At 41.7% G+C, this 13,266-nt stretch overlaps 2 protein-coding genes across 7 annotated transcripts in view; one reads left to right on the forward strand and one right to left on the reverse strand.

Moving 5' to 3' along the window:
* The window catches only part of C9H9orf85 (chromosome 9 C9orf85 homolog), a 139,829-nt gene extending 138,435 nt beyond the window's left edge, over positions 1-1,394 (reverse strand). For 4 of the 5 annotated variants that reach the window (XR_006386442.1, XM_044265905.1, XM_044265906.1 and 1 more), the window contains exon 1: positions 1,043-1,394. Coding sequence is in view for 4 of the 5 variants with exons in the window: in XM_044265905.1 (XP_044121840.1) it covers positions 1,043-1,144 (102 nt within the window). In the remaining variant the exon portion in view is untranslated. The remainder of the gene's footprint in view (positions 1-1,042) is intronic. The other variant, XM_044265904.1, reaches the window with a different exon arrangement.
* A 239-nt stretch (positions 1,395-1,633) lies between these two features.
* Positions 1,634-13,266, forward strand: part of ABHD17B (abhydrolase domain containing 17B, depalmitoylase) — a 54,205-nt gene continuing 42,572 nt past the window's right edge. Inside the window, exon 1 of one of the 2 annotated variants that reach the window (XM_044265908.1) lies at positions 1,634-2,237. The gene's annotated coding sequence lies outside the window, so the exon portion shown is untranslated. Of the gene's footprint in view, positions 2,238-6,309; positions 6,329-13,266 lie in introns of those variants that run through there. The other variant, XM_044265909.1, reaches the window with a different exon arrangement.

Consider the following 13,266-nt stretch of genomic DNA (forward strand, 5'->3'; position numbering starts at 1 on the left):
TCTCTCACTCTCTCTCAAATAAATAAATAAAATCTTTAAAAAAAAAAAAAAAAAAGAAAAGGAGAGGTCCTTTGAGCACCCAACTGAAGATATCCCTCCTTACTCTTCCTTACTGAGCTATCTTGCACTTCATTAGAGTTTATCATAATCTGTAATTATGTATCTCTGTGCTTGCCTGTTGTCCAATGACCCAGAAGACTATAAGCTCCTTGAGGGCAGAGTCAACTCTTTTTAACACTGCAAACACAGGAGCATGCGGTTTTGTACATGGAGGGTGCTCATCAAATATTTGGAAGGTAAGTAAGTGAAGAGAGAGAAAAAGAAAAGGACATCGCAGATTACTATAAACAGTTTGCTTTGCTTTCCTACGCAATGTTGATAAATTGATCACCTAATGGACACTTATTACGACCCAGCGCAAGGCATACGTCATTCAATTTAGCCTCCCAACAGAACTCTGAATTTTCTTCCAGGTCACAGAAACCCTCCTAAAAAAGTAAATTACTTTATAACCAACAAAACAAGCATCTTTACGTCAGCCAAACAACCCGATCCTCAAAACAATCTTACAAAAGAGACGGATTATGTTGGTGAGGATCCTGGGGCTAAGAGTTCTTAAATCCTTTACATTCTCCCTACACACCTCTGGGCTTGTAGTTTCCACAGAGAAATAGTGGCTGCACAACCACGGCGCAAACTCTGACACTCGTGCTGTAATTCTCGTGTCTTACTGCTAATACGTGCTCCAGACGGGAACCGATCAGCGACTCGATTCTCCACTCGCATTTGGGGTCTGACGAGGGTCCCGTTCACTCCGTGTAATTGGTTAAATGCTGACCGCCAATTATACTTATGAGGAGATAACACGTCCAGGTCAAAGAAAGGGCGTGGGAATACCATTTCAGAAAAGGTTGCGCTGCGGCCAAAACTAACTCTGGGCTGCGGTCCACAATCGCTCCCTCCCAACTCCTCATTTCCTCTCTCCCCTTCGACGAACCATTCCTTGCTAGAGTCAGATTTGGTGCAACAGGCAGGTTCCTACCTTGGTCTGAACACTCTTATCAAACTTGTCATTTCTGAAGCTAAACGTATTCTGGTGCCTCTGAGGCCTGGAACGAGCCACGTTCCCTTTCTGGGAGCTCATCGTGGAAACCACAATCCCCTCGCGCCGGTACAGGGAGGACGCGGGGAAGACGAAGACGCCAGGAACTGCCCCACGGAGTCCACGCTTCTGTCACTGACCCGGAAGGAACTTATCCCTCCTTTCCGTCCCCGCCCCCGTCAGCCCACGTGACTCGTCGCGGAGGTCAAAAGACTCCCTCTCATCTGTCAAAACCCTCAAGGTTCTTCCACGCGGCCCAGTCTCGACCCATCCCCCTCCACGCAACCTCTCTCAAACCCGGCGTCTAAATCCCGCTTCCTGCGAAGCGAGAATTCCCCCATTGGTCCGAACGTGGCAGTCCATCAAGGCGGAGAGGCAAGGAACCTTTGCCTTTATTGGTTCTCCTTTTCCGCAATCCCCGCCTCCTGCCGACGTAGCTCAGCCTCTCCCGGCGCCCGACTCCGCTGGGCGGCTTGTGATTGGTTGAAGTCCGGCTAAACTGTGCTGCGTCCCTCCCCCGGCCCGCTCGCAGGCTGGAACCCGGGTCAGCTTGGCATCTTCCTCCAGTCAGTGACCAAGTCCTGCTTCAGCGAGCCTTCTGCTCATCCCCTCGGTTCCCTTCCAGCCTCCCTCCCGCCACCAAAGCTAGCCTCGTGGTGGCAGGCTGAGGAGGAGCAAAGAAAGGAGGATTAAAGAGAAGAAAGACCTGGCCGGGTTTGGCTGGTGTCTGCAGTGCCAGAAAGGGAGGTGGCGGCGGCGGCGGCGGCGGCGGCTGCGACCACGGCCGCGCGGGACGTGAGGCCCGAGAGCCGCCGACGGCGACGGCCGCTCCAGAGCCTCGCGCCGGGGCCGTTAGTCAGCAGAACGCGAGCCCGTGTGGAGGAGCAGGGCCGGCGCGAGGCGAGACTCCAGAGCGCGAGCCGGCCCCCTCGGGCGCCGCCGTCCTTCGTCGTCCCGGCGCCGGGGGCTGCAGCCCTCGTCCCCCCTCCTCGGCCGCGCCCGCCCGCAGGCCGGGAGAGTCCGGCGGCGGCGGCGGCAGCAACGTGGGTCGCACCTTGTGGAGGACAGCGCGGCGGCAGAGGCTCTCTCCCGGCCCTTTCTTCCCGACACCTTGGCCGCGGCCCCTCAGGTGCAGGTGCGTGGGGGCCGCGGCTGGCCGGGCACTGCGGCCGGGCTCGGGGAGGGGGCGCTAGGCCCGGAGCCGCAGCGCGGGAGGGACGAACCCGGGCCGGGCGGGGGGAGGGGAACGGGAGGCGTCTTTGTTGTTGGCGACCGGGATCCCTCCCGGCGGCGGCGAAAGGCTCCGGGGAAGCCGCTGCGGATCGGGTCTGGTTTTGAGCGGCTTCGCTGGCGGTGCCGTGCAGGGGAGGGGGGGAGAGTCCCTGCGAGCCGGGAGGCTGCGGGAGTCTGGGGGCGGGAGGGAGACGTAAAGCCGGACTGGGAGAGAGGTCTGAGGTCCTCCTTGCGGGAGAAGGCGCTCGGTTCACTTGTTTTGCTCCGCTCGCCGCGGACAGAAAGATGGGGTCAGCTTCACATTCTGCTCCCTGGCTCCCCGGGAGGCTGGGGTGCCCGAAAGCCTTCTCCTGAACGTCCTCGTGTGTGCCGGCCTCGATCTGAGCTCGAATCGGCCCCGTTCTCGGCGATTTGTGTTCCCGGCGGGCCGTCTTCGGGTTCTTTGCTCTCTGGGCGGCTCAGCCTGAATCTTAACCAGTTTCGAACTCTGTTTTCGAACCCTAGATTGGGCTCCTCAGTAACTGCTTTGGAGCTGGAAAATGAGAGGTTTTGGTTGGAATTTTTTTTAACTCTGAAACGAAAGTTCTGTCGGGTTGGAGTGTAGGTTGTGGAGGGCTTCCCCCACCCCCCACCCCGCCGCCGCCGCAAAGAAGAGTGAGTTTAACCCCGGCTTTTTGTTTAAAAAAAAAAAAAGTTCAGAGCTTTGATCCTTGGGGAGATTCTACCAATGCCAGAATACAGGTTTTGGGGGGTTGGGGCGATGCTTTGATACAAGTCTACGTGAGGTGGACTTGATAAGCAAATAGATAAATAACGGAGTAACAGGGTGATCTTTAAATTTTGGCTCTGTATGGAAAGGTGTTTTCTGTTTAATACATTTCGTAATGTCTATGCATATAATACTTCATCCGCAAGATGATTCATTGATTTTTTTTTTTTTTTAAGACTCCAATAAATGAAAAGAATTTTGGAGATCTTGTGTCAGCATTTGGAACTGCCTAATGTGTCTCTGTTTACATTAACAGGGAAACTTAAAATGAACTTTTCTCCATGGTTTGTCTCTTCATATGTTGATGGCATAAACTTTTGTGTAACATACCTAGTATGTTATAACATTGTAACATACCTAGTATCTAATCATAACCAATATTTAATTACCAGTGTTCTTACTTGGGACTACCCAACTCTTTGGTTAATTTTTATTGTGAGAGTAAAGGTGGTAGCTTAAAGAACAGGGGAGATAGCCATGATTCAGTTTACAAAAGAAATAAAATCCCTGTTGTGCAGTAATTGCTTTATTATTTGAGGTCTGTGAGGAAATAAATAGCACCCTCACCCATATTTTGACCTCTCTTTTCTCCTACTCTAGTAGTAATAAGGTTAATTGGGAAGGATAGGATTAGATTTTTAGCAGGCTAGGCAGTTTTAATTTTGTCCCCTGCTGTGCAGGACTGTAGTTAGTAAGTGGCTTGTTTCTGGGAGTATCTTTGCCCATTTTGAAATAATGTATGAAATGATATCTGACAAAGAATTTCTATTTCCTGTGTCCAGACTATCTTAAAACATCATGGCAGAATAATGTTTTTGATAAGTTAAAGAGTGCTTTTCAGTACAGTTCTCTTATTTTGGTATTATGAATTTCAATTCTTTGATGAAGAATTAGCCTAAAGAAATACAGTTACAGTAGGGAGAATGCCTATCCTATGTGCCATCCTCTAAGAATTGATAACTGAGAATTTCATTCATGTTAATATTCTTAGAATCAATGATGATGAGAAAATAGAGTGACAAATTGGCTTGTTGGGTTTACTTGTAGATATTATTTCTAGTATATCCAAGGTTTTTTAATTCTCAAAAATTCTTCCTTTCCTATCTGTTAAAAAATTCATATATATATCCCTATTTATGCCTCTCGTACCTATCTTTGTGAGTTGGGGAGGGAAAATTGTGTTATTTGTGACATTTTTACAGATAATATAAAGCCCAGAGAAGTTAGTTCTTTGAATTGCCCAAAGATACATAATTTGTAAGAAACAGAACCTGGGTTTTCTGACTTAAGAGTCCTGAATCTTGTGATCTCTCTCTCTGTCAAATAAATAAATAAACTCTTTAAAAAAAAAAAAGAGTCCTGAATCCTTTGCTTCGGAGCAGTGTTTTCCAACCAGCTGTTCGGACCCAAGAGTTTTTGGCAATTCAAATGAAATAAAAATACAGCAATATGAGTATTGGCAACATACAATATAATGAATATTCATGCACCCATTACTCATTTGGAGAGATAAAAAGACAAAACAAAATGAAGCTTCCTTTGTACTTCAAAAACCCTTCTTAAATCCTACTTCCTCTTCCCCCACCCTCCAGCCACTAACCGGAAATTAGAATGCATCCTTTCTATCCATGTGTTTATACTTAACTACATGCCTTTATGTCCTCGATCATTATATAGTTTTTCTTTGATTATTTTAAGACTATTATTTTTAAAACTATTTAAATACGTATTTGTAGCCTGCTTTCTAGATTTATCTATGTTTATTCGGGTAATTCTAGTTTATTTCTACTGCGATAATGGTATGAGTTCCATTATGTGACTATCAGATTTCTCTTATCGTTTTAGTTTTTTCCAATTGCTTATTAAACACTGTGGGGAATATTCTTGTATGTGTTTATTTAGGTATATGTGCAAGACTTGCTCTGGGGCAGTGGTTCTTGAGACTATATCCCTTTTTTTTTTTTTTTTTTAAACTATTTATTTATTTATTTATTTATTTATTTGACAGAGAGAGAGAGAGAGATCACAAGTAGGCAGAGAGAGACGGAGGAAGCAGGATCCCTGCCGAGCAGAGAGCCCGACTCGGGGCTCGATCCCAGTACCCTGGGATCATGACCCGAGCCGAAGGCAGAGGCCTTACCCCACTGAGCCACCGAGGCGCCCCACTGTGGCCCATTTTATAACTTCTCCAATTCTGCCCTAAAATGAAATTTAAAATAATAAGCTTACATTCATTTGAAACTTAATGAACTTACAAATTTATAATGAAATTAAAACTTAAATAAATTTACATTATATTTTAAAGTAATGCTCTTACTAGAATGTAAGAATTTGTAACAGAGTACTGTATTTCACTGTGCTCATACCAAATCACACTCTAATCTTGCTATGAAGTGTGATAGTAGACTAGTAAACGCAGAATTCTGGGAGCTTGTTAGAAATCAGAACCTCAGGACCTACCCTACTGACTCATGCTGAATTTTAATAAGACTCCCAGGTGATGTGTGCGCACATAAAAATCCAGAAAAATCCAGAGAGCACTGCTGGAAGAAACATTTTATACCAATGTTTAGTATCACCATGAATAGGGTAAACTACTGATGCAAATTATTATTACTGTTTGTTTATATTTTATTTATTCATTCGAGACTGTATGCACAGGAGTTGAGGGGTGTGCAGGATTGGGAGAAGCAGACTTTCTTCTAAGCAGTGAACCTGACTTGGGGCTCTGTACCCTGAGATCATGGCCTAAGCCAAAGGCAGGCGCTTAAAAATTGATTGAGCTACCCCCAGACACCCCTACTGATGCAAATTAAAACAGGTGTGTTGAATTGGCTGTTCAAATACTGATGGTGGCACTGTTGTTGATAAATGAATTTCTGAAATAAACTATTTTCAGTAAAGTTTGGACCAAAAAATGGCAGTCTTCTTTCTTTACACAGTGGTTGCATTTTTTAAAATCATCTATATTAAAGCAATATAAATATACTCTGTGTTGTCCTCTTTATAAATATCTGACCTTATTTCCCCCACCCTCTTCTCAATCCTTTAAATGAGCAATCAGCAAAAGTCATGAGAGGAGACATGGGGCAGCATTATTGTTTATATGCACCAAGAGTGCCTGGCATCCCTGGAAGCTGTTCAGTAGTGCCCCCATTTGTTAAACAACTAAAAAGCCATCATTGAGATTTCCCTGGGAAATCTAAAGAGTGCTGGAACAAAGGGTATGTATGAGGAGCTTCTTTAACTTTATTGGATAACCACCAGTTTTCTCTCAAGTGTCTTTATCAGTAATGAATGAGGGGATCTATTTTCCTATCTTTCAAATATTTTAGTAGACTTCTCATGGTTTGCCATGCTGAGGAGTATGTGAAGGATGGTACCTCATTGGAATTTTCATTTGCATGACCCCAGTTAGTTCTGTAGTTGAGAGCACTTGTATTTGGGGGGGCATTCATGTTCCTTTTCTGTGAATTGCTTATTTGTTGTTTTTCCTTTACTGGGATTGTTTATCTTACTGATTTGTAGATGCTTTTATGTATTCTGGATAACAGTGCTTGATAGCCTTTACAAATATCTTCTAGTCTGTAACTGCCTTTCCATTTTACATATGGTGTGTTTGGGCTTCTGGGTGGCATCTGCCTTCAGCTCAGGTCATGATCCCAGGATCCTGGGATTGAATCCCATATTGGGCTCCCTGCTCAGCGTGAATCCTGCTTCTCCCTCTGCCTCTCTCTCTCCCTCTCTCTCATGAATAAATAAAATCTTAAAAAATAAATAAATATAGTGTCTTTAGGACTTAACGTTCTTAATTTTAAAGTCAAATATATTTTTTAATGATTTAAGTAGTCTCTTACAGCCGGGGGAGACTTGAACTCATAACCCTAAGATTAGGAGTCGCATGCTCTACTGACCAAGCTAGCCAAGTGCTCGTAGTCAAATGTATTTTATGATTGTGCTTTCTCTTTCTTTTTTTTTAAAAAGATTTTATTTATTTATTGGACAGACAGAGATCACAAGTAGGCAGAGAGGCAGGCAGAGAGAGAGGAGGAAGCAAGCTCCCTGCTAAGCAGAGAGCCCAAAGCGGGGCTTGATCCCAGGATGCTGGGATCATCACCTGAGCTGAAGGTAGAGGCTTTAACCCTCTGAGCCACCCAGGAGCTCCTATTCTTTTTCTCTTTAAAGGAAGTCTTTTCTCTCCTGAGGTTGTAGAGATTCTGATACAGCTTTTTAAAGTATTTTTTATATTTAGATCTTTAATTCACATGGGACTATTTTTATAGTATGTGAATCTAAATTTATTCCATAAAATCACTAGCCTCCATAGTGATACTGTTTTTATGTGATGTGTTCTGGAATTAGTGATAGTAGATTATATTTAATTTTTAATATTCCTTTGCAGCAAAATTAAAATTTGGCAACTCTGTCATTCCAACGTCTTAAAATTTAACTGATTTTTGAAATTCCTTAGTTTTGGGAACCACTGCTTTAGGGTACTTTAATTCCCATGCTGCTTATGTGCCATAAATTCAGTCTCTAAAGCATCAAAGAAAGTGAGTAGGCACTCTTTAAGTACTGATCTTTAATTGTCATTTGCATCCTTCACGTTTAAGTTTGTTTTACTTGTGTCTTCATCACTTTTTACTAGAATTTTTTAAAAGATTTTTATTCTTTTATGTATTTGACGGAGAGAGTACAAGCAGGTAGAGCAGCAGGCACTCCCCGGAGCAGGGAGTCCCATGCCTAACGCAGATGCTTAACCAATTGAGCCGCCCAGGCCCCCTGACAGTATAGTCTTTAAGTTAAATGTGTATGTACTTAGTAAGTTGTGTGAACGTGGACAAATGAAACTGAGTTAAACCTGAAGCCTTGGTTTCTTCAAGTATTAAGGATGATAACCTGAGAAAAGTATTACTAAGATTAAAGGAGATAACAAGTGAAAACACCTACCTCTTACCCCCATCTAGTTCTCATGTGGCACTCTGTATTTTCATAGCATTTATCACAGTGTAATTACCTGTGTCACCAGTTGATAAATTTTATCCCACCTCTTCTGAAATACTAATGAAAAGAACCAGTGTTATATTTTATTAACATATATTTGTTTGTGAACTATCTTTAACCCTTTTTTTTTTTTAAGATTTTATTTATTTATTTGACAGACAGAGATCACAAGTAGGCAGAGAGGCAGAGAGAGAGAGGAGGAAGCAGGCTCCCTGCAGAGCAGAGAGCCCGACATGGGGCTCGATCCCAGGACCCAGGGATCATGACCTGAGCCGAAGGCAGAGGCTTTAACCCACTGAGCCACCCAGGCGCCCCTCTTCAACCCTTTTTTATGTGAAAATCCTCAGATTTCTTGAGAAGGTGTTTTGTATTTAAGACGTCTTTGTGCTGGAGCTTCAAAGTGCATTACAGGCATTACCTCATTGATCACCACCACCCATCTTTGTGATGGAGGCAGTGCGTACATATCATCTTGCACTTGGAATGAATTGAAGCTGCTAAATGATATAAAGTGACAGACAAAGTCAGGGAGAATTTGGATAAAATTTGATTACATTTGGTTGTATTTTTCCCTGTGCTCCATTTTTCCCTTTCTGCAATACTGCTAAAATTGACTCTGTATAAAAGCTTGGGGGAAAAAAAACCTGTAACTTAAGTTACATTGTTAGATTGTGTGGCCTTTGGAAAATCATTATGACACAAACAATATTTTAGTTACGACTTTATTTTCCATTTTCCCACATGAAGCTTTGCTTAGTATCTAAGGAGGTAGTATTAGGATTGGCAATAGAGGGGCGCCTGGGTGGCTTAGTCATTAACCTTCTGCCTTTCAGGTCATTATCCTGGGGTCCTGGGATTGAGCCCTACATTGCCCTACTTCGGGCTCCCTGCTCAGCGACAGGATGCCTGCTTCTTCCTCCCCCTGCTTGTGTTCCCCCTCTCTTCACTGTGTCTCCATCAAATAAAGAAATAAAATCTTTAAAAAAAAATTGACAGTAAAGTTAGAGGTCTTCACTTTTATAAATACATACTGCTTAAGAAATTCAAACTTTATGGTTGTCTTGGACTATTAAATATTTTTAAGATGTTTAAGATTAAAGAATAGGATTGAGAAAATAAGTGTATGCTTAGTGTAGGTCAGGATAAAGAAGAAAGGGTTGAAATAACCCCATTGACTTGGTGTTAGCAGATCTGCATTATAACCTCAACAAACCCAAACCCAAAGTAGAGCAAGAGTGCCTCCAGGAACAAAAGTAGAAGACATTGTTTTATCAGATGCAGTAAACTTGTTTGACTTCTGAATTTAGATTGTTCTTAAATGTGTTTCTAAAAATCGGAGCGCCTGGGTGGCTCAGTGGCTTAAAGCCTCTGCCTGCCTTCGGCTCAGGTCATGATCCCAGGTCCTGGGATCCAGCCCCACATCGGGCTCTCGGCTCAGCAGGGAGCTTGCTTCCTCCTCTCTCTCTGCCTCTCTGCCTACTTGTGATCTCTGTCAAATAAATAAAATATTTTTAAAAAATTAAAATCAGTTGAAATAATCCCTCTAATGAACTTTTCCCAAACATGCCATCCACCAACTGTGACCTAGGTATTTTAATTTTTTACTTTCTAGCTTAGCCATCCCCAACTCCAAGAGTAAAAATTATTCTTTGCACATCAGTTATTACCAAGAAAATAATGCCATTCAGTAACTGGTTTTGGCAAGCTTATAACTGAAACATTGTGGGTTACATTTTCTTCAGAGCTTTTTAAAAGACCTTAACAAATACTTGTATTAATAAAGATTTAGGGCAGTAAAGTTTAATAAGAGTGAGGGGAACTTAAAAAATTATGCATTAAGGACATTCAGATAAAATCCTCTAGGGTAATTGTTCTCAATTCTTTTGTTAGAATTAGTAAGAAAGACATTTTGCTTCATGATTTGATCCAGAAAAAGGAGTTTCATTGAAAAGATTAAATCCATCAGCATGAACATTCTTCAGGGGAGATTTTTTTCCCCCTAGAGAAAGAAGTAAAACTTAAATAGAGGGCTTAAAAAAACAGTACAAGTTGTTTCATTTATATGTAGAGGAAGTGATTGAGTTGGGGGAGATTTAAGCAATAATGAAGGAACAGTATGCACAAAGCCATAGAGGGAAGAAAGAATAGATCTCTCATTGAAGTATAGTATGTTCAGTAGAATGGATGAATAGGGAAGTGCTCAGAAGTAAGAGAGTTAGAGACTGGGATGCAGAGAGGGTGAGGGGATCATAAATGACATACTGAAGTATTTAATTTATTCAAGAGGACTGGAAGGCCCATTGAAAGATTTAAACTGGAAAGTGACATCACCTGGCCGCAGTGTGGAGTGTGGATTAGAAGAATATGAGATAGATGTTAGAGGTTTTATAATGTTAAATGCAAAGCAGTTGAGCAAAGATGTATCCTAGGGAATGGAGAGAGATACATAGGATACAGGCCTTGATTGAATGGGGGGGAATGAAGAGAGGAAAAGGGAGGAGAGGGAAAATAGATAGTCAGGGCACTATCTATTGTAGCTTAGGGGACAAGGCTGTGCTAGAGATTTTAGTTTAGAGATTTTAAGTTTTTAGATTTAGGCCTTATTAGTGTGTAAGAGGTAGTTAAAGCCATGGGTACAATGGAGATAAAAAGACTAGAAAACAAAAGACAGAAGTAGTAGTTCAACCCATGGGTTTGGGTGAGAAAAGAAGACAAAAGGGTAATCTGCAAAAGTAATAATAAAACCTTTGAAGAGGTCACCAGAAAAACCAAGATTGGAAGTTAGTTTCAAGAAGGAAGGAAGGGACAGTAGTGTTTAATGCACAAAGTGATTGTGTAGATTGAAGACTAAGAAGTATCCAATGCACTTCAAAAAAATTTTTTTATTTTTTTTTTTTAAGATTTTGTTTATCTATTTGAGAGAGTACTCTAAAACACATGCATAAATGGGATTGAGGGGCAGAGAGGAAGATGCAGAAGCCCAGCGGAGTGGGGAGCCTGACCAGCGCTTGATCACCTGGGATCATGACCTCAGTTGAAAGCAGATGTTCTACTGACTGAACCACCCAGGTGTCCCTGCACTTTGAAATTTTAAGAGGTTATTGGTAATCTTAAATGGGTCAACAGTTTTATGATAGATATTAGGTCACAGTTCATTTGGGACCTATTGTAAAAGAGAGGGAAGTGAGAATTTAAAAGTTTGATTCAAGGTAATTAGAATCTAGATAGAGATATACCCACTTTTTTTTTTTTTTTTTTTAAGAGGAACATCGTAAATATGTTTGTAAACAGGAAGATATGGGCCAGTAGAGCAGGAGAGACTGTGAGGATATGGGAAACACGATAATTGACTAGACAGGGTCTCTGAAGATGCCAGAAGCATTGGAACAATCTGTTGTTGGAACACACTGGAACAATGTGTTGGAGGGATTGGTCATGAGGGAGTGAGACTTTAAAGGAGTAAAAAGGTAATTAGGATTCAGTGAATTGATTTCTAGGGTTCAGGAAGAGATTATCAAATATGTGCCTGTCTGTTCCAAGTAAAAAGATTTTTCTGAATCTGGTATGCTGGGAATTTAGGTGTTCCTCATTTAATATTCTTAGCAACTCTGCAAAGTTTACAGATACGAAAAATTGAGGCTCAGAGAAGATGTTTAAAGCTATGCAACTAGAAGGTTACTCAGCTCTGATTTGATTGTATTTATGCCTAGTTCTAGAGCTTAGTACTAAAACTTTTTTTAAGGGCCAAATTCCCCAAAAAAGGAAAAACAGTAAGAGGCTTCTAATTTTAAGTTTTGCCCAGTGAAATCACTTCAGAAAGAATTTTTAAACTTAGTGCCTTCTATAATTTTTAAAATTTTTACATGTTTTCTTTTTCACAAAAAGATACATTTTAACAAAAATAGAAAGGACATAATGTCCAAATAAATAGAAGGAAAACCTTTGAAATCATTAAGCCCACTACTCTTGTCCATAGCTTTTCTCATTTTTCCAAAGAGTAACTTTATCAACAACCAGTACCAGCCCTCAAACCACCCTTTCCAAAAGACTCTTGAAAGTTTTATACGTAAAAATATATAGTACATTGTTACTTCAGTTGTTAGAGTCAAACATTTATATTAAAAAAACTCAATATTGTATTTCTCCCCGCTTGCTAGGAACTTTCATATTTTGTTTTGCTGCAAGTTGATTTCTAAGGGTTCTCATTACCAAACTTCTTTATTTTATTTATTTATTTGACAGAGAGATCAGAAGTAGGCAGAGAGGCAGGTGAGGGGAGGGTGAGAAGCAGGCTCCCCGCTGAGCAGAGAGCCACATGCAGGGCTCCCCCCAGCCCCCCATCCCAGGACCCTGGGATCATGACCTGAGCCACCAAAGGCAGACTTAACCTACTGAGCCACCCAGGTGCCCCTACCGAACTTCTAAGAAATAAATAAAATGACTAATAAACTGAAGCAACTCTAAGAAAATATATAACAATTTCCTCCTATTAACTTTTTAGATACTTTTGGGTTTATTATGGTTTATTTTTTCAATTGATGAAAGCCATTGTAAATCCAAATTTTTTATTTTTATTTTTTCTTTAATTTTTAAGTAATCTCTATACCCAGTGTGGGGCTTGAATTATGATCCTGAGATAAAGAGTTTCATGCTATACTGATCTAGCCAGCCAAATGCCCCAAAGTGTTTTCAGAAATAGGAAATCAAGTTGTTCTATCATACCATTGCTTACTACCTTACCTTGTCCCTGTTTGGGAATGTTCTCCTGTGTGCATAAACTTACTTGCTTATAGAAATTAAAGTATTGCCTAATCAACTGTAACAGCACATCTTTTTTTTTTTTTTTTTTTTTTTCAATTTCTTTATTTGACAGAGATCACAAGTAGGCAGAGAGGCAGGCAGGGATGGAGGAAGCAGACTCCCTGCTGAGCAGAGAGCCCTATCCCAGGACCCTGAGATCATGGCCTGAGCTGAAGGTAGAGGCTTACCCCACTGAGCTACCCAGGCACCCCAAGAATGCAATTTTCAACTGTAAAGGAAAAGAACTGGGAGCTGTAAAAAAGAATAACCTTAGGTGTGCCTGAGTGGCTCACTCAGTTAAGCGTCTACCTTTGGCTCAGGTCATTAACCTGGGGTTCTGGGATCAAGTTGTACGTGG

The sequence above is a fragment of the Neovison vison genome, chromosome 9 (assembly GCF_020171115.1).
Source record: "Neovison vison isolate M4711 chromosome 9, ASM_NN_V1, whole genome shotgun sequence".
Lineage (NCBI taxonomy): Eukaryota > Metazoa > Chordata > Mammalia > Carnivora > Mustelidae > Neogale > Neogale vison.